The following is a 20959-nucleotide window of genomic DNA, read 5'->3' as shown; positions in this document are numbered from 1 at the left end:
TGCACCTGCTGCCTTCTGTCGTCGGGGGAAGCTGTTCCCACCCAAGGCCTTCGAGTGGAAACAGCTTCCTGTGGTTTGGACTCGACAGCCAAGAGGTTTTCACTCGACACTTAAACTTGATACAAAGGATTTGCAGAGGTTCACTTCACCCGGCACGTGTGATGCACATATTCTGCCTTTAAGCTCTTTTATTTAAGCACAGAAGGTTCCATCTGTTTCCATATGTGAATCTAACGTTAAGCATAAATTAGCCTTTACTTTGATTTTCCTGACGTAGAGAAATTACTCAGCAGAGGTGAAAATAAAACAAATTCAATAATGAAGGCAAAAATTAACTAGAACTAAAACTCTGAGTGCAGCTTGGAGTCGTCTCAGAGGAATAAGAAGTGTTTAGTTTATTGACTTGAAGAAGGTCCAGGAGGAGAAAGGATTTTACCTTAACGCCGACTCTTCACTGCTGACGTGCTAACAGCTTGTGACGGAGGTGTATTAAGTGAGGTGGAGCTCGGCTGTCACTTCACATGTGAGCAGCAGAATGTCAACACTCCAGACGCTGCTGTGTTTTTACAGAAGGTTTCAAACCAGATGAGGACGTGAAGTCTTCAGAGACGATCCTGGTGAGCGACATAAGGTCTGAACTCCTCCGAGGTGCGTTTGATTTACACGACAGCATAGCAGCTGGAGCCTGAGTCATCAGACGAGTTCACACAGGAGTTTCTGCTTGTTTCGTCACATACTCCTCTGGTGGTTCGACATCTTCAGGCTTCTTCAGACGCTCGACACAGACTTACGCTGGGACACGGATTCATTCAAACTTTACAACTTGTGTTTCTCTACTGCTAAAGAGACCATTCTCACTTCCCTGTAAAGTACAAGAGAATATTATATTTCTCCTGTTAATTCCTGCTTTAACAACTTTTTATATATTTATAAAATCACACTAAAACAAAATGTACTTAAAATTTACAGAAACAATTTATATAACATAAAAGAATATAACAATAATAAATATTTAGCTGATCTGAATAAATATCAAGAAAAATAACCAGAAGTTATTTTGAATTTTTTGAAAACAAGTAAGATTAAAAGCAACTCAAAGGCACCACCTGGTGGCAGAAGCTGTGCAGCACAGCCAACATCAGGAAAATACTCAGTTATGAACATGTTTATTGTACTTTGTAGTTTAAACCAACGTTACTCAAGTAAATGTTTACAAATAGATGTTGCCTAAATATCAAGGTATAAATGCATGATTACAAATGAACCTGTCAATTTATATAAACGTTAAAAAGTCCTTTACAATCTGAACTAAAGTAAGTTTATGGAACACAGAGGAGTAAACAAGAGAAGAGTCAGACGACAGATAATTGGTGAATAAGAGTCAAAACTAGTTATTTGAACAAATATTTCCTGTTTGTGACAAAAGGTCAGAGGTCAGCGTACGTCCTCGGCTCAGAAACTCAGCGGCCTTCTGCACATTTCTGCCAAATATCAGGTTTTTGTACTTTTCTGTTTGATATTGAAACTCAGTTTGATATTAACACGATGATGAAGAATCCTTGTTGCCTGTTTCACGTGGAGCGACTGCAAGTTTCAGTCTCAGAGAAAAACATCCTAACCTCAGACGAGTTTTCTTGTGTCTGATGTTTCGTCACATCACAGTTTGGTGTGCGTGTTGAGAAATAAAAAATAAAAACGGACAAATCGTGATGTGTGGATTGTGTGATGCTCTCGCTGTCACGGACGGATTCTCGTAACCACAGACAAAACCTACGAACCTTTGACGACATATACCTCGCAGTCAGAGACAGGAAGTGTCAGCTCCGCCTCTCAACTTAATGTCGAACACCCTGGTTACACCCGGAGTTTTCCAGCCTCTTAATCAGAGACTTGTGTAAACGCTGCTGGTCTCGTTTTATCTTGAAAAGTCTGGGGTTGTGTTTTAGTCTGGACGAACAGAAACTGAGACTTTTGTAAACTATGATGCCGACACCCACGTTCTCTTCTTGAGTAGTGACTGTAAATAAAGATGGACGACATGACAGCTTTTATAAATTAAGCCAAAACATCTATATCGCCCCCTGGTGGCCGGCTGCAGTAAAGGTCATACACCTGCCTCATACAGGATGAATACATTTTTGTCAAAGATGGATTCTGTCAGTTTTTAGCTCATTCTGCTTACACTGATGTTTGTTTCTGATAAGTTTGGTTTATATTAAATATTTGACGATGTATATAAACGAGTTGAGACGTTGAAAAGCAGACTTCCTGCTGCAGTTGTGTAAAAATGCATCAATAAAATTGATTCTCTTCAACTCTGATGTGCGTCCTTCAAACTGAGATTTGAACCCACGAGCCTCAGAGGAGAGACTCAGCTCCCTCAGCAGCAGGAGGCGTGAACGCACTGCTTCTCTCTCTCTCTCTCTCTCTCTCTCCTGCAGTTTCCTCCCCCTCTCCCCCTCTCTCTTCTCCTACTCCCCTCTCTTGGTGTCTTTTTAATCCTCCCTTCACGCTGAGAGCTCCAGGAGACAGAAACTGAGTGAAGGGAGGAAAAATCCTCTCCTGTCTTCTCGTTCCTTTCCTTCTTTGTTTCTTTCTCTTCTTCCACTCTGAGGTTTTCCAGAGCTGGATAAGAGATGGGATGTGGGAACTCTTCCCCGGCGACGACCAGCAGCAGCAACAAAGACGGCAGCAGCGTCAGCAACGAAGGTGAGAAAGTCAACATTAATATAGAAAAAGTTAGTGAAGACGAGGGAAGAGACTTTAAATCGGTTGGAGGAAAAGTTCCTCTGTTTTTTCTCATACATTTAAGACCGTGGTTTTGTTTTCATACACGTACTTTCAGATTTGGACAAATTCATGCTCCCAGGAAGATGAACCATTCGCATCTTCTGTGACCTTTTCTCTACTGCCACCTTCTGGCAAAACACCAGAATGTTTTATCTCTTTCTTTAACATTGTGAGATGAGTTGTTTTTTAATATTGTCCTTTATTTCTCAGAATAATAATAATTCATGATTCTTGATGAATATCATCAGTTCAGGGACCTGATTTAAATGAGGTTAAAACGCATTAATCTTTTTAAGAATCCAAAAATTTAAATCTTCAGATCCTCATGTCAGGATTTAAACGGAGCCATGAAATACATTTAAATTAACTGAAAGCTTAAGTCAAGGAAATACCTTAAATTGTTATTTGTTGTTTTTTTGCCATGTCTTCAGTGAAGCACTTTATAACCTTGTTTTAGATTAATGTTCTACAAATAAAGTTATTAAAACCATTTCTATGGCTCAGTGTTCCCATGGTAACAACGTCAACAACAAGTTGTAGTTTTAATTCTTAGATTTGTTCAAATAATTTCTCTTATTTATTTACTTCCTGCTGTTTGATGATTTAATGATTTAACTCACGATTGATCTCGTTCATCTGTTTGTTTGTGATCAGGTCGAGCTGAGACGCCGACCCAAGTGTGAGTGCACACACACACACACATTTTCAAACACACTTTTAATGTTATATCATATCACTGTTGTGTGACCTTTCTCTGATGTTTTCTGTACTTAGATGTACTGACTTCAGAGTTAATGTGTGTGTGTGTGTGTGTTTGTGTGTGTCGACAGATCAAATGACTTGCCTGAAGATGAAAAAAGAAAGTGAGTTGAATTTTTAAATTTCAGACCACATTCATGTTTTACACTTTATTAATGTGAAATATAATGTGTGTCTGTCTGTGTTTGTGTCTGTCTGTATGTGTGTCAGAAACTATGGAGGTGTGTATGTGGGTTTACCGACAGACATGAGCAACATCCCTCAAGTGCAGATCGGAGCGCTAAGAGGTAACACACACAAACACACACACACACATATATATACATTTATTATTTATGATATATGTTATATACACATTATATACAAGTAGAAACTTACCTTCAGAGTGTTTTGTAACAGAAACTCATAAATCCTGAGCCGACCAATCAGCAGAACTTTAGCGTGATGCGGGCAAAATGCTTTAGGTTAAGAGACGTCAGGTTTAATTTTCATTTCAGTTCTGATCATAGATATCATATTTGTACAGTTTAAATTATGTGACCTTTCCGTCTTGTAGCAGTAGTAAATAATCATCTTAGCAATCGCGGTCCATTGACGAGCGGTTCGCTACTGCCCCCTAGGTGAATTTGAATAGAGCGGCGTGAACAGGAAGTGAACAGGGCCCCTGAGGACGAGCTCCGGTTGGACTGTTTCTGGGGGTTTTTTCGACTCTTTTGACAAAACTGTTCATTTCAGACGAGTCTGTTTGTTTGTTTGCTGGTTTGTTGCTTTAGTTACCGTCTCTGCATGAGGCAGCAAGTGCACATGAGAGAAGACACAAACACACACACACACACACACACACACAGCTTCCTGTTGAATCTCCAGGGTCATAAGAGCATGGGAACTGTACATTGTGTTTGCGTTGGCGTTTTTATCTAACGTGTGTGTGTATTATTATATTTTATTATTCTAATTCATCACATGTATGTTAATGAGATTGTTGTCCTCCAGAGACGGACGCAGACCTGTCGACCCTCAGGAGACCGCTGTGGGGGAACGGATTCTAATGAAGAGCCAGGTCTGTGCATGCTGTGTGTCTCTGTGCATGCTGTGTGTGTGTGTGCGTTTCATTAATGAGAACTGTGATGTCAGCACTTTAAGGACTTTACCAGTGTTTCTACAGGATTCAGCCCCTGTAGAACATTTACTCAAGTACTGCAACATAACACTTTTGTGGTGCTTTTCCTTTTTGTTTGGTAAATGAAATATGAAAATACATCAACAAACGCTGTGGAAATACGTACAGAACTTTTGGTAAATAACTAGATTACTGTGACTGAACAAATTCTAAATGTGACAAGTTCTTTTTTCTTTTTTGACTGAGCATTTTGAAGGATTTGCCTGAAGGGGGCAGTAGAGAAAAGGGCCACAGGATGCAGTAAATGAGGTTTATTTTTGTATTAAATTGGTCCTTATCAGAAAGTATCTGAATGGAAAACAGAAACCGCATAAATATCATTCCTCTAAACATTGTTTTCATCAGGATTCTTGAAATAATCTCTGAGAATCAAGAACAATGTTGAAAAACTTCCTATCGTGTTAAAGAAAAAGAAATCCCTTGATCTGCACCAAAGATTCTACTTTGAGTCATTTCTCACTTTTAGCTTAATCCTGCAAACTAAACACTAACAGACAGGTGAAAACTTAACAGGTGATTAAATCACAACGTTTTTAAAGCAGCTGTGACAAACATCAGAACATTGTAATTAAGTAAAGTGCATTGTTTTGTCAACAAATCAATTTAAATCACATTTAAAGTTTGACTTTTTCTTGGAAATGAACTGTTCTCGTGGTCTGTTCTGCCTCCGTGTGACCTGCAGGGTGCGACGTGCAAGTGATGGAGGGATGAGGTCCGTCGACGGAGAAGCAGATGAATCCCTGCAGGCGTCTTTCACACGCTCAGTCTCATCAGGAGTTTCACATTTGAACCAGCAGTGGAGGACGTCGCCCCTCTGTGTCCTCTGTGAGAGACGCCGGCTCCTGTCATGGCCGCCCTGACGACCTGCTGGCAGACTTGTGTGTTTTCGTGGACGTGGAAACAAACCAGGACTCCGTGAGAGAGACGGTTTGTTGTGAAGCTCCGGGAGGCTGCACGTTGTTTTTAATCCCGACCACTGTTGACTCCTCTGGGAGCTTCCTGCTGGCGTGCTCTGCTTCCTGCTGTGAAGCCGTTACACTGAATCTCACTCAGCTGATTATCTTTAACATGGCCGAGGCTGCAGTCGCTCATTAGTGAATCCGCTGGTCCGTCGACAGGAAAATAATCAACATTTACCTCCAACAAGGAGGTTGTGTTTTCACCCGTTTGTTTGTTTGTGAGCGAGATGTTAAAACTAGAGGACGGGTTCACATGAAACCTGGTGGAAGGATGAGGAATGACTCACGGGAGATTTATTGGTGCAAATCTGGATCAGGGCGCGGATTCAGGAATTATATTTCTATTTCTTTAACTTCGTGAGATAATGTTTTTCACCATTTTCCTCTTTGGAACAATCCTCCCTGAGGAGATCCGCACCGGAATGTAATGGATTCTTTCCTGAGCAGTAACACGTCCTTCCACCACTGGACTCTGTGTCATCTTGTGTACAAACAAACAGACAGGGATGAAAACCTGACAAACAGAAACTAAAATATTTAAATTAAATTTGTTTTGATCCCTGAGAAACATTTATACTTGGTTTGGTTCATGTCCCATCCACATACATGGAGGAGTTGGGGTTTAAGAGCTTTACAGCAGCCAGGCACCAGATCGGCTTCACTTTCTGGAGCCGCCACAACGTTCATCTTCCTCTCAGTCAAGCAACGCCCTTACTCCCTTTTCTGAGGAGGTCTTCCTCTCCTGACGCCAACGCCTGGTACAGCTGGGACAGTTCATCTGGTCGTGGCGCCTTCGACTCTGGCGTGCAGGGAATGTCAAAGTCTGACGACGCCTGAGAGTGTGACAGCTCCTCCGGCTCTGATTGGAGGATCGGACCGTAGTCCTCTTGCCTCTGAGCGACCGTATTGGTCCCCGTTTCTCCTCGTTCTCGCTCCGGCTGTAGGATCAAGGTGTCGGGGAAACACGAGTCCATGTTCTGGGACGAATGATTGGACAAGGAGGCAGACAGGGTCAGGCTGAAGGGTTCGTGGTCGTTGCTTTCAGGTGTTTCTTCTTCTCCGTCATCATCACTGAACAGTTCGGGCGTCTGCGAGCTGGTCATTCTGGAGGGGGAGGGTGTGGCGTAGGAGCAGCAGGACTGTGATTGGCTGTTCTGGCTGTCAGTCGGCATTTCTGCATAGAAGAAGTCCTCCCACTTTGGAATCTCTTGGTTTTCTGCCTCCATCTTGTTCTCTTCTTCTTGAGTCACCTCCTCCTTCATCGGTTTAATGTCCCCCTGTCCCTCGTGCTCCTCCTCCTCTTCCTCATCTTCACCATTGGACTCGGTGCAGTCGACGTAGTCACATGCAACAGACTGTGTGTCGGCGACTGACCGAGTTAAAGACTCATCCACAGATAAAGGGGGCGCTGTTCTCTGGTGACTCTGAATTTTCTCTAAAATCAAGTGAAGAAAATGACAGTTTAGTGAAAACAACATAGATATTTTTGATCTTTTCTGTTTAATTCCATGTGAACAACTGAAAACACTGTGAATGTTGAAGCTTATGTAAATATAAATATCATCTCTCCTCTTATGATTCCTCTGTGGTCAGATGGAGTAACACGGCTCGGAGGTGTTTAACAATAGGAACAACTGAGTAAAAGTCTCTTTGCACCTTCTTCTTCTTCTTGGTTCAGCCCCATCTTCTTCCTCACTGGTGCCACACCCAGTCTGTCAAACAGGTCGTCATCGCTGCCAGAATCTGATCACAGACAAAAAGACAACAGACATTTAAATATAAAGCTGTTCATTAATATTACTTTCTGATAAGATACTTGTATCGAGCAAACTAAAATATTTGTTTTGCTCATTTACAAAGTTTAAAGAAAGACTACTACCCCCCTCACTGAAAACGCGCCTTTTACAAACCAATCAGAATCAAAGTTCTTCAGTCCCTAAATTACAATGTGAAACAAAACCTGAATGAAACAAACTCATGAAGCTTGGTTCAGACTGACACAACTACATTAGTGTAAACTGGATCTGATTGGGATAAAAAAAAACACTGTTTCTGTGCCATATAACATCTGGTGACCTGTAAAGTGCCACAGCTACAGAGGCAGTTACACATGTTGTTATGGGAACATTGTGTGTGTTGTGGTGTTGTGTGTGTGTGTGTGTGTGTGTGTGTCACACCGTTGGTAGTTTGCTCCATCCTGCTGCGTTTGAGGACTCCCAGAGGTTTATATACGAACGCTGTCTGATCAGATTGGTCCCTGCACATCAGCTTCAACCTGATCAAACACAGACACAACGGTAAACTGTTGATTCTTTAATTTATTATTTAACACATCTGAGACTCTGGTTCCTCCAGCAAAATTACACCACGTTACATCTGCGCATCTTATTTCCTAAGCTAAATTTTGATATATTTTTTGTGCAGCGGTAGAGTTAAAGGTTACCACAGTCCTCTATAAGAGACAAGCTGAATATTTCAAAACGTAGGAGGAGTTGAAAAATAAAAAAATGACAGCAGACGTTTCCTGAAGTAGTTGAACGTTTTTATGTTTGAATGGTGGAATTCGGGGAGAGTAAGCAGGAGTTGTTTGAAACTGAAAACCGTCCAGAGGAAAGATAAAGAAACACGATAACTATGGTGCGACTGCAAACTTCACTCACATCTGTGTGACCTCAGTCAGAGTCCGGCCCATAGGGATCACGCTGGGATGGATGTTGACAGGCTGAAGATACGTCAGAAAGTCTTTCAGCTGAAAACCAAGAAGAGCGTCACTGGAAATGTGAACATGTGGATGCAACCAGAATTAAAGAAGAAGGAGTGTATATAATGTTTATTTGTAGTATGAAATCCTGTTTGTCACAGTGATATTTAAAATGTACCTCAGCGTAAGAAGAGTGGAAACTGAAACAGGCTCTGTAGGAAAAGGCTCCTGTTCTGAAAAGATGAATAAATAAAAGATATAATACAATTTGTCAAATCGTTGTTAATCTGTCACATTATCAAATTCAAATATTTCCACAAACAGAGATGTGAGAAAACTGCTCCTACTTTATTATAACTTTGGTTTTCCTGGTTCTCTCCCCGAACCACATGGTCGACGGTTTGATGCTGATGATTTGAAGACGAGTCCCGTCCCCGGCGGTGCAACCACACGGCAGCCGGTTGCCTTGTAAATACTCCTCAGCCTTCACACACACACAACATCATGGATCAGACAACGGTACGAAAACTTTCTGGATGTTTTGACAGGACAGTGAAGCGCGGTACCTTCGGGTGTCGACAGGCGTGAATCTGAGTCCTGCGGTCGGTTGTCACGTAGCTCAGGATCTCTGGCATCTTCTTGAACATCTCCAGATTCTTTACATGAATCTAAATCAACAAATACACAACAAATCATTAACACATCAAGTAGTTTGCCGATGATCGTAACGTAAACGTTTCAACCCCCCCCTTCCTCTGTGATGTGTGAGCACGTCACCTGAGTGTTGAACGTCTCTCCCAGGTTGGTGAACAGGTATTCGTATCCGTACGCAGCTCGACAGTTGAGCCACACAACGTGATAAGAACTCTGAGTGATCCAGTTTCCAATGAGCTCCGAGATGCCATTCAGACACACCTCCTACACACAGACACACACACACAGGTATCAGTTTATTTCCTACAGCAGCTGGAGTACATGTTGGTGCTGTTGACCTGAACAGAACAGAAACGCTTCACAGTGAAAACATTTGATAGGTTTAATGAAGTGAAGCTTATAATCTGACAACTGAGTACAAACGCTTCCATCGTGGGAAATGATCAATAAATCATAAAGTGTCTTCTTGATGGTCCCACAGTAAATGAATCTTATTTAAAAACAGACTTACTCGAGTGGGTATTTGATAGAAGCGAGAGTCGTAGAAAGTGGAGTCCAGATAAATGCTCTGAATATCTTTAACCCTGCGGAGCATCAAACAAGGACGTGAACATTATGAATCATCAGGTGGATCCTTCTGCTGATTCTACTTCTGATCAATATTACACCTTCTCTGAGCTGCTGGTTTCCAGTGCGCTTCATCATCTGTTTGATACTGTTAAACATTTAAAGTTTATCCACGATTACATCTAACTTGAGAATAATGTATTTTCTCTCTTATCCAGTAGGATGTAAATATTTTAAGTTTACTTAGTAGAAGTTACTTAGAGGAATATATATTTTATATAAAGTATATCGATATTCAGGGTAATAATACACAGCATCTGTGTCTTACAAGTATATTCTCAGAACCAGAATTAATTGTTTTTGTATTTTAGAAATGTTATCAATTCATTAATTTCTTAGGGGAAGTCAAAATGTGTGGAATATTTATTAAAGTATTGCAGGGTTATTATTATTATTATTCATTGAGTTGTGAGTTGTCAACAAGTCATTTGATTCCTAGGTTTTTTGAAGAAAAAAAAGATTTACTTCAATCTAACTTTCACTGTCGAGATAGAATCATCACAACAACGCTCGTGAGCGACCGACCTGCTTCCCGAGTGGAGAAGCTCCATCCTGGACGCGTCTCCCACAGCGAACCTGAAGTCTCCTGTGTACAACACGTTTCCCTGAGAACCCTCGAACAGGAACCTGCACACAGACACACAGACACACAGACACACAGACACACAGACACACAGACACACAGACACACAGAGACACAGACACACAGGCACACACACACACCAGGTCATGCTTTGGCCTTTTCCATGAACAGATTTCAGATCGAGATTGACTTCACTCACATGACAGAGCCCGGACAATGACCTGCAGGAAGCAATGTCACCACGAGCTCTTCTTTCTGTCACACAGACAACAGACAAGTTGGATGAATCCAAACTGAACCTGCAGGACTAGAGTGTCCTCCATGTGTCTGACTGAAGGCCCAGTGTTACCTCTCCTGAAGCCTCGTCCACCAGGGAGATCTGAGTGGGACTCTCCAGCTCCAGTGGAACCTGAACGCATCGTTGATTCAAACAGTTAGAGACAGAAGTCCACTGAAGCAGATAAACATCTGGTTGAATCGAGGAGGACACTCACTATGAACTGGGCCCAGAACTGGTATTTAGGATTACTGAGCAGGAGCTCCTTGGTCACAAAAGAGCAGTAGAGCCGGACTGTGCGACTGCAGCCGGGGAACAGGTCAGGGAACAGGTCAGAGAACATTAGGACTGAATAGAGATCAGTGCAGGGATTACAGATTCACTCAGACACTCTGGTTCCTTCACATTAGAACCTGATGCATCAGTGTTTACCTGAACTGAAGCTTCCTCTTCAGCAGAGGCCCCTTCAGCCCCTTCATGTGATCTGAGACAGAGGACAACTGTGAGAACCACAGACAGAACCACAGACTGGAACACTGACATATTTAAGCATCACAGACAGAACTACAGAATGAAACCCAGACAGAACTACAGACTGGACCGCAAACAGAACTACAGACCTTACCACTAACAGAACCACAGACTGGCAACTGACAGAGTCAAAGACTGAACTATAGACAGAATCACAGACAGGACCACAGACAGAACAACAGAATGGACCACTGACATATTTAAAGACAGCATCACAGACAGAACTACACAATGAAACCCAGACAGAATCACTGACTGGACGACAGACAGAACTACAGACTGGACCACAAACAGAACTACAGACTGGACCCCTGACAGAGTCAAAGACTGAACTACAGACATGACCACAGACAGCACCAGAGACAGAACTACAGGCTGGACCACAGGCAGATTTAAAGACAGAACAACATACAGCAGCACTGACAGATTCACTTTATGAATAACCCTCAGGTGCTGCTAGCAGCCATGCTAGCCGGCAGTGGGCTAACCTTTGTGGCAGTGGGACAGGAAGTAAGCCCGGGAGAAGATGTTGTCCCGGTCGAACCGGTCCAGGGACAGCGCGGGATACTCCTTCATCCGCCCTGTGAACGAGCTCATGGCTACAACGATCCTTTACGTCATGTCCGCTGGGATTAAAAGAAACTAACGTTGTTTTTTAACGAAGAAAACTCGAGAACATCGCATGTGAAGGTCCCGCCCTCCGACTTGAGCTTCTTCTTCTGCGCTTCTCATCCCTGCAGCTCACACATCAGCGCCATCTAGTGTCTCCACCTGCTGCGCTGTTCCTCGCTCGATCCCCCCCTCCCTGTTCATCACAGACTCTTTATAAAAACACTTTTCTTGTTTATTTAACATTTAACGAATTAGAAAACAGAACAGACATTTAAATTCTCCCGGTTCACCAGAAATCACCTCATCTGCTGGAGTATCGTCCTCCAGCGACGAAGAAGAAAGTTCACGGTAACCAGGCAACGGACAGAAGCGACAGGACGTGACCGCAAACAACAAGAAATTATTTTACCATATTAAAAAGCCACGCAAGAAAAAAACAGTGAGTGAAGTTTAATGCTGCGATTTTAAAAACATCGTCTGTAAAGTTAAATGTGACAGAATCTGATCTGAAGCTCAACGAACTCAGTCTGTTCCTGTGATGTCACGTTTCACTTCATTTAGATGAGCAGCGGAAATAATTATACTTTAAATACTTAGATTTCAGCACACAGTTAATGTGCTCTTTGTGTAAAATACCTTTTTATAAATGAAGCATTTTCGTGTTTGAGGAGTGTCACTCGACTAAATGTCACATGTAGAGAAGTAGAGAAACCAGTGTTTTAAATTAGCAAATTTTGTTACATTTCAATGTTCATATTTAAATTCGGATTATATTTAAACCGTTTATGTCTTTGAAGCGAGTTTCTATTAAGTGATTTAATCACTACACAAAGATGCTTATAGAAATAAATCAGTTTTGTATTTTTCAGTTTTAAATATATAGACAAATATATAAGTGTTTGCTGTATCACTGGATATTGACAAATGAACAAAAAGAAAACATTTTGGTTTTCAAATAATCTAAATTGTACGTGTTTCAGTTCAGCTCATATTACGAAGTTAACAGTGGGAACAAGTCACTAAACTCACTGTGACATTCACAGTTCTTTGTTTAAAGATAAATACTCAGTGAAAACCTTGTTTGTCAGAACATCTTCATATGTGTGAACGTGTTGTGAGTTGTTCCAGTAAGTAAACACTGCAGCTTCTTTACTCTATAAGGTTGAAATGTAACTGTCAGAAACGTGTTTTACCAGACACCATGTCCTGTGCTGCTGAAGACCCCCCCGAGCCCAAGTCCATGAGCAGAGCCAGGGAGTGGACAGCAGAGGTGGAGAACCTGTTCCGATTCCAGCTGGCAGGCTACAGAGATGAAGTGGAGTATTCACAAGTCAAACTAGGAGCTTCGGTAAACGTCCGAATCTCGTTAGTGTTTCTTGAAAATGTCTCGATGAAGCGTAAACCTGTAAACTTGAATATGTGTTAATGACAAACTGAGCTTGTCTCCTCTCGTCTGAGTTTCAGGTTGACAAATGGCCGAAGTCCGGCTTCGTGAAGAAGCTCCAGCGTCGAGACGACACGTTTTATTACTACGACAGGAAACGTGAATGTCAGGACCGCGAGGTCCATAAAGTCAAAGTCTTCACATATTAGTCCTCTGAGGATTTAGCCTCTGTATATGTAAGGATGGACGTCATGCCGGCTCCCAAAAGTGAAGCCAAAACGTCTCGGTTGCCCCCTGGTGGCTGGCTGCAGAACATGTCAAAAACCCTGCCACCTCCATGTTAGTGGATGGGACATGGACCAAACTATAAAAAAGAATCAAAGTGTATGTTGAATGAACTTTCCTCAGAGATGGTTTCTGTCCATCATCTCACTGATTGCACAATAAAAACAGGTTTTACATGAAGCAACATTTAATGAGTTCTTTCCTGACTGATTCCACTTCCTGCCACAGAGGGGCGTGGTCATCTGTCCATCTGTCTCACTTAAAACTGGTGATGTAGTAAAGTGGTGAAGCGGTGAAGCAATGAAGAGGTGAAGCTGTAAAGGGGTGAGGAGGTGAAGCGGTGATGTAGTAAAGATGTGAAGCCGTAAAGAGGTGAGGAGGTGAAGCGGTGAAGCAGTGAAGAGGTGAAGCGGTGATGTAGTAAAGACGTGAAGCCGTGAAGAGGTGAGGAGGTGAAGCGGTGATGTAGTGAAGAGGTGAAGCCGTAAAGAGGTGAGGAGGTGAAGTGGTGAAGCAGTGAAGAGGTGAAGTGGTGACATGTTGATGTAGTGAAGCTGTGAAGAGGTGATGTAGTAAAGAGGTGAAGCGGTGACATTGTGATGTAGTGAAGCTGTGAAGAGCAGGTGATGTAGTAAAGAGGTGAAGCCGTGAAGAGGTGAAGCGGTGATGTAGTAAAGAGGTGAAGTGGTGATTTAGTAAAGAGGTGAAGCGGTGATGTAGTAAAGAGGTGAAGTGGTGATTTAGCAAAGAGGTGAAGCGGTGACATGGTGATGTAGTGAAGCTGTGAAGAGGTGATGTAGTAAAGAGGTGACATGGTGATGTAGTGAAGCTGTGAAGAGGTGATGTAGTAAAGAGGTGAAGAGGTGATGTAGTAAAGAGGTGAAGCGGTGACATGGTGATGTAGTGAAGCTGTGAGGTGGTGATGTAGTAAAGAGGTGAAGCAATGAAGAGGTGAAGCTGTGAAGGGGTGAGGAGGTGAAGCGGTGATGTAGTAAAGAGGTGAAGTGGTGATGTAGTAAAGAGGTGAAGTGGTGATGTAGTAAAGAGGTGAAGCGGTGACATGGTGATGTGGTGAAGTTGTTAGGTGGTGATGTAGTAAAGGGGTGGTGACTTGGTGACTGACGCGGTGACGCTGTACCGACGCGGTGGTGACGCGGGGCCGCTGTCGGCTGAACGGTGTCGGTGAACTCTCCTTTAACGCGTTGAATTGAAGCCGGCTCCCTTTAATGGTCGGTGAGCCGCCGCCGCTCCGGACCCATGGTTCCTGTCGGAGGTCAGTGACTGTGTCCGTGATTTGAATCCCTCCTGGTCACCTGGTTACCTGCTGGTAACCTGCTGGTTAACTCGCCCGGTGTAGATGGTTCTCCTGGCGGAGGAGGAGCTAGCTTAGCCTCGTTAGCATCCTGCCCCAGTTGGCCTTGTGTCGGTGACGCTTCACCTTCAGTCACGTTAAACCTGAAAACGTGACTTTATCGTGACGTTGTTTTGTTGCACAGTGTGTGTCACACAACATGACGCGTGCAGCGGGGACACACGGGGGGTCAGGTGGAGCTAACCCGCAGGTAACGAGCTGTGCTACTGTTAGCATGCTAATCTACTAACTAAGCTAACTGTTGTGATGGTTCTGATTCAGGCTCAGTCTGAACTCAGTGACTCACACTGATCTGTGATTTTGACTGGATCTACTTTACAGTGTTCAGGTTGGTTTGTGTGTTAAAGTTAATAACACAACTTATTTTATCCTTAAGTAGCTTGAAACGTTAACAGAAGTGTAAATAATTATAAATAAGACCAGGTTACAAAATTATAATTATACAGCAACATAACTATAACAATATAGCTATAACAGTATATTAATAAAGCAGACAACACGAATGGTGACTAAACTGTGTACTAGGGTTAATTAAATAATACAAAATAATTACAAGGTTTGGGTTTCAGATGTCTTTTTCTTGTTCAACCAACTAAAACCCAAATATATTTAAATTGCAAAGGTCTATGAAACAGAGAAAAGACTGAAACGAAAATCGCTGAACATACATCAAACTAATCGCTGCATAGCAAAAAATGTTTCCATATACGTCTGTATGTATGAGATTTCATCTTCAATTGTGAAAACCAATAAAAAAAAATTAAAAAAAAAAAATTAAAAAAAACTAATCGCTGCACATACACTGTGTGTTTGTGTTGACCTTTAGTTTTCTACACTATTTGTTAGAAATAGTTTTTATCTACCTCCTGCAAATGAAAGATTCTTTCAGTGAAGTCTTTTATTATAAAATCCAGAACCACAGTTATGTTAATCAAGTTAACATGGATGTTAACCAGATTAAAGTCACACCCAGAACTAGAAATAACACAACACATCTACACATGTTTATCTGCGGATTCAGTTATTTGTTGGCGTCACAATGGACGTCTTTAAGGCTCAGACGGTCACTAACGCTGCTCGTGCACGGGGTTCAGACGTTTGTGGTTCACCACTGGTGCTCGGTACCGACCGTCACTGCACCACATGGATGTGGGGGAGGAAGAGGGAACTATTTGCTGATATCTGTAGATAAAAGTAGGTGAATCACACGTTAAATACACATTAACTGGATTTATCTGTGGTGACGCTGAGACAAATAGTTGATTTATAAGTATTTCGATAATCTAGTAGTTGTAACAGTTGTTTGATAAGACAGAAATGGTAAATATGTGAATAGATTATTTTGTCAGTAGTTTAATACGTCACCTTAGTGTCTCGGATCTAAAGTTAATGAAGTTAATAAAGTTAACGGACAAATCCTCCTAAAACTACAACATTGTCAGGTTTTAAAATATATTCAAATGGTCTAAAAGTTAATAAATTAACTTAAATCTGAATCAGAGAAAGTTCTGTCGCTCTTTTTTGGCAGAATTTGAGTTAAAACCTAATTTGTAAGTCTCAAGAGAAATATAATCTTTCATGATTTAAATAAGTTAAATTTAATAGAAATATCCATTTGAAACAACAAAGAGCCAAACCTTTTCTGTTTCTAGGCTCTGAAATGTGAACATTAGCGTTGTTTGTCTTTGGGGATTTGTCTGTTGCTCACGAGAAACAGGACATTTCTCAGATCTTGTGATGATCATTTATTTATTTCTGTGAACTAATATACTAATCGATTAATCAAGACATTAATGGCTCTCTTCTTTTGATGATGAAAAACATCATGTGTTGCAGCCTGAGGTCAAATTATTTTCTTTCCTGAGCAGCAGACTCTTGTCTGTTTTTGGATCTTATAATAAAAAGAATATATACCAGCTACATTTACCTGCTGGTTAAGGACTGACTTTAAGCAGATTACTTTCTATAAGAGTCCTCTCAGCTCACGTGAACCAAATATTTTCCGCCTTAGCACGGTTGAATCGCGGGGTCTCTTTTTAAGAGGCCTAGTGAATCACAAGGGAGCAGAGGAATGTCGCTTTAGGCCAGGTTCATGCTTGTTCATAATGAACCTCTTGTTTTCCGCCGTGTGTGTTTTCTGCTGAGAAAGCTCGGGGAGGGTTTTGTTTCCTCTGCCGCTGCCTCCTCACCCAGAAAGAAAGAGAAGGCTGCAGCTGGAGTCTCTAACGGGTTTAACTGGTGTGAGAGAAGTCTTCATTTTAATCTTTTGTAGAGATGCTGTTAACCTGATGTCCCGTAGTGATCATCCTCGCTGAAGAGAATTAGAAGAAGAGACTAAAGTTTTGTTGTTAAACTCCCAGTGAATCCCCCCCGAGTCCGAACAGAAAAGGGATGTGAGCATTAAACAAACTCCCCTCTCTTCTGCGGTGAGCTGATGCTTCACTTCATCTGTTTGTGCTCATTCATGAAATATTAGTCAGTCCTATTGCAGTGGAAATATTGCTTTGATTCTCTTTACTGCTTCCATCTTAGTTAAATACAGATATAACATTCATAACACCAGATATTCGTATGGCTTTGTTTGATTGTCACATAGAAGCGTCCGCTTGCTTTAGATACCTGTTAAAATTTGCTTGAAATCTGGATAGAGAACTCACAAGAAGCTGTTTAACTTTCATTAGAGTAAGAACAGGAGAAATAAAAGCTGCAAGTGAACTTCTCCTTCTTTAAAAATTTGAGCTCGAGCTGAGTTTCTTAAATCTCAGGTTCCGCATCTTCTGAGGCTGAATAAGAAACTTTCATAGTCATGGTGAAGGAAGCTCATGGCTCTGATTGTTCAGCTTCCTGTTTTTATGTGTTGTCATCAGCAGCATCTGCTCAGAGATGCAAGCGACTGTGACTTGCTATCGCACCTGGAAATAGAGGAAGTGAAGCAGGAAGAACTACTATCAAATCAGTTTTCTGTTGATTCTGGATTTTCGTTCTGGGGGGAAAAGAAAGCAGCTCCGTCTTCTGTCAGTAAAACTCCTCTTCCTGTCCCACAGGTGAAGTGAGAAGTGAACCTGTCCAGCAGAAACCAGAACCCACCATGTCTCCATCAGTGTGTTGACGCTGACTTCTTCCCCGACGCTGAGCAGAGGGAGGCAGCTGGAGGGGGGCCAGCGAGCATGCGGCACCGGCCTGGCGTGTCCAGGAGGCGGCGCTGCTGAGAGGCTAACGGGCGCTGCTGAGTGTGTGTCTGTTGAGGCGACCATGGACGACTTCAACAGCCGGACGTACGGGACGAGCGGCCACGACAACAGACCTCTGTTCGGGGAGACGTCCGCTCGGGTGGGAACCTGCTGAAATAGAGCGTGTGTGTGTCTGTGTGTGTTGTGTGTGGGTGTGTGTGTAATTTTGTGGGCATGAAACTAGAGGATGTTTCAGCTCGAAGCAACCTTCATTTGTTTAAGTCTGTTCTGCTTCAGATCAACACAAACACGAGTGGATGTTAATTTGAGGTTTGAATTCAAACTGATGAATTCAACTCGTCTTTCCCACAGGATCGAATAATCAACCTGGCACTGGGGGGGTTCACCTCTAGTGTTGTTCTAGTAAGTTTACATCATTCATTTAATGTATCTTCTACCTTATCTGATCTTTATGAACCATTATTACTGTGTTATTTTATTTGAACTCTTCCCGGACTCACCCAGACATTTTACGGATGTTTTTAATAGGGGGCTGCAGGAAAAGTTCTGGAAAATGTCTGGAGCGACTGCCTCAGACTTTCTGTTCCCACATACAGAACCTCCAGAACATTTCAGATCAACATCCAGACTGTTTTACACCATGACATTTCTGGAAGCTTGTTTTTTGTAACAAACGTGTCTCTGTTTGTCTTCCAGGTGACGGTGATCTGTTCATTCGTGTTCCCCTCATTGCCTCCGCGACCGTTAAATGTCTTCTTCGCCGTGTGCATCCTGTTAACCTGTGGACCCACCATAGTACTGGTAACTAACACGGCAAAATGCAAAAACAAAAGATGGCACATTGGTGTAAACGCAGCCTGAGCAGGAAACCGTCTTTCTCTCTCTTTATGAACGTGGGGTTGTGTCCTTGTCTCTCTCAGATATTCTGGTACCGACAGGGAGACCTGGAGCCTAAATTCAGGAACCTGATCTATTACATGCTGGCGTCCATCGTGCTGCTTTGTCTATGTGCCAACCTCTACTTCCACGACGTCAGGTAAACACCAAGAAGACGACGAGGAGGAGGAGGGAGAAGGGAGGACATGGCTCCGACAGACGGACGCACACGTGGAAGGACGAACCATGAAAGAAACATGCGACCAAAACAAACCTGTCACTCGCTAACTTGAGTGAATTTTCCGCCAAGACTCTTAACGAGAGACTGGACGGTTCCAGACGGATTCAAACTGTCTCGTTGGTGCCGGATCAGCCACAGACACACAAGCTCAGTGTGGAAATCATGAAGAACATGTCAGAGGCTATAAATCTGCCTGGAGGACAAAGCTTCCGATGAAAAGGTGTGTTTACATTCTCAGAGACATCATCCTTCACATCTTCAGGTCTGATACGATGGAGAAATAATTATGCAACCGTTAAAGGAAAAATCCATCAAGTGTAATGATTTCTATATGTTTTCTTATAAATTCAGTGTCTTTTACAACTATATTTGAATAATTAAAAAACTATCCAGGGGCATCAAATGAAGACGCACGTTGTTTTTAAAGTGGCGCCTCGTTTAAAGTTATGATGAGAAGCTCAACAAAGCATCTGAGCCCCCCATTCAGACGGGACAACCATCAGATACTTATATATTCATTGTGCACTTTGCTGATGATCCATCTGAACAGCATTTGAACCTTCGGAAATCTACACTTGTTGGTTTTAACTGTTCAGATTTCATCAGGGTGGATTTTTCCTTTAAAGCAGGATGATGGTCACTGAGTGTGTAAACACAGAAGGGGGGGGGGGGTGTTAATGGATCTGATTCTTCCTGTTCTACAAACTCAAAACACAAACATCAGTTTGTTAGTTTTTCTTTTTTCTGTCTGTATCTGCTTCTCTGCTTTTTCCCCTTTATCTGATTTTCATGGTTGGATTTAATCAATTTTCCAAATCACGTCTCACTAAGAGGATTTTTGTTTTTTAAATTAGATTTAAATGCCGAATTACTGCGACTGCCAATTCTTGCACTAAGTACGGCTGAATTACACTTTTGTCTAAGCCATACACACTCACACGCACGCACACACACCCTCAGGCCAGCTGTAGCACCAATGAAGATGAATAAAGGCTTTCTATGCAGCACAGAAGCTGCACACAGATCTGTAAACGATTCTATATCATATTGATGTGTTCGCCATCTAACGTTTGCACTGTTAATCCTGCGTTTTGCATATCTGAGCTCGGCCTCTGGGCGTCTCTCGCACTTCAGGAGCTTCAAGTCACAATTTTTACATCGGCAATAATAATAACGATCGTGAAAAGTGAAATTTAAAATGTTAGAAAATCACGTTAGCGAAGGAAGCACATCCACAACACACCAGTAGTAGTCGTGACCTGGTTTTTGTTTGTTCCACAGAGTTTGTTTCCTCTCAGGTTTGTGTAGAAGAATCCAGAAACCCTGTGGGATCATGAAAGGCCTCCTGAAGGAGCTGAGGCCACGGGATAAATTAATAAACTTTATGTTTTGACTTCTTCCCCTGAGGTCTGCGAACAAAACCAGGTCACAGAGAAACGCACAGTCACTGAAGTCACACGTCGTCAAACACTTTGTACTGAAGCACTTCAAGTGAGTCAGAACAAAGCCTGAGTCTGAATCTATAATCAGTCCAAAGAAAAGTTCCTGGAATTATTCTGTTTTAATGTTTGTCTAGAAATCTCATGAAAAGAACCAAACCAATGATGTGTCAATACATTCAGATCCTGTGTGTTCTCTCTGTGTCCAGAAGTTTCAGACTCGTCTGATCAGCCCGTTTGGTCTCGGTTTTAATGAGATTTGTTGACAGTAAAAGAAAAAGTATGAAAATAACTTGTAGCTTGTTTCTTCTCTTTAAACCGTGAACAGCTTCTTTTCAGCTGATCTGCGATGAAGCTTTAAAATGTTGAACTTCAGGAACATGAAGCCGATCTCGCCACGACTTTAGGATTGTTAATGCCACGTGTTTCTCTTTTCTTTTTTATTTAATTATTTTGTGGAATAAATAATTATGTAACCTGAAGGACTCGTTTTACTTG

The 20959-nt window shown here is 42.1% G+C and overlaps 3 protein-coding genes across 3 annotated transcripts; 2 read left to right on the top strand and 1 right to left on the bottom strand.

The window, feature by feature from the left end:
• Positions 1-5005: 5005 nt before the first annotated feature.
• On the bottom strand, positions 5006-11704 carry dclre1c (DNA cross-link repair 1C, PSO2 homolog (S. cerevisiae)). Its single transcript, XM_061075740.1, has 15 exons — positions 11550-11704; positions 10963-11014; positions 10748-10832; positions 10603-10662; positions 10453-10508; positions 10196-10297; positions 9555-9627; positions 9167-9307; positions 8956-9057; positions 8737-8873; positions 8568-8622; positions 8349-8437; positions 7866-7963; positions 7345-7431; positions 5006-7123 (listed from the first exon to the last, which is right to left on the bottom strand). Exons 1-15 carry the CDS (start codon positions 11656-11658, stop codon positions 6387-6389), a joined length of 1983 nt encoding a protein of 660 aa, XP_060931723.1. The 5' UTR covers positions 11659-11704; the 3' UTR covers positions 5006-6386.
• A 1170-nt stretch (positions 11705-12874) lies between these two features.
• meig1 (meiosis/spermiogenesis associated 1) lies at positions 12875-13266 on the top strand. Its single transcript, XM_061081478.1, has 2 exons — positions 12875-13021; positions 13138-13266. Exons 1-2 carry the CDS (start codon positions 12875-12877, stop codon positions 13264-13266), a joined length of 276 nt encoding a protein of 91 aa, XP_060937461.1.
• A 1236-nt stretch (positions 13267-14502) lies between these two features.
• Positions 14503-20943, top strand: tmem243b (transmembrane protein 243, mitochondrial b). Its single transcript, XM_061069031.1, has 5 exons — positions 14503-14615; positions 17759-18044; positions 18257-18307; positions 18602-18706; positions 18826-20943. Exons 2-5 carry the CDS (start codon positions 17967-17969, stop codon positions 18943-18945), a joined length of 354 nt encoding a protein of 117 aa, XP_060925014.1. The 5' UTR covers positions 14503-14615; positions 17759-17966; the 3' UTR covers positions 18946-20943.
• The last annotated feature ends 16 nt before the right edge of the window (positions 20944-20959 follow it).

This window comes from Limanda limanda, chromosome 1, assembly GCF_963576545.1.
Source record: "Limanda limanda chromosome 1, fLimLim1.1, whole genome shotgun sequence".
In the NCBI taxonomy this organism is placed as follows: Eukaryota; Metazoa; Chordata; class Actinopteri; order Pleuronectiformes; family Pleuronectidae; genus Limanda; species Limanda limanda.
This window is presented reverse-complemented; position numbering and strand designations above follow the sequence as displayed.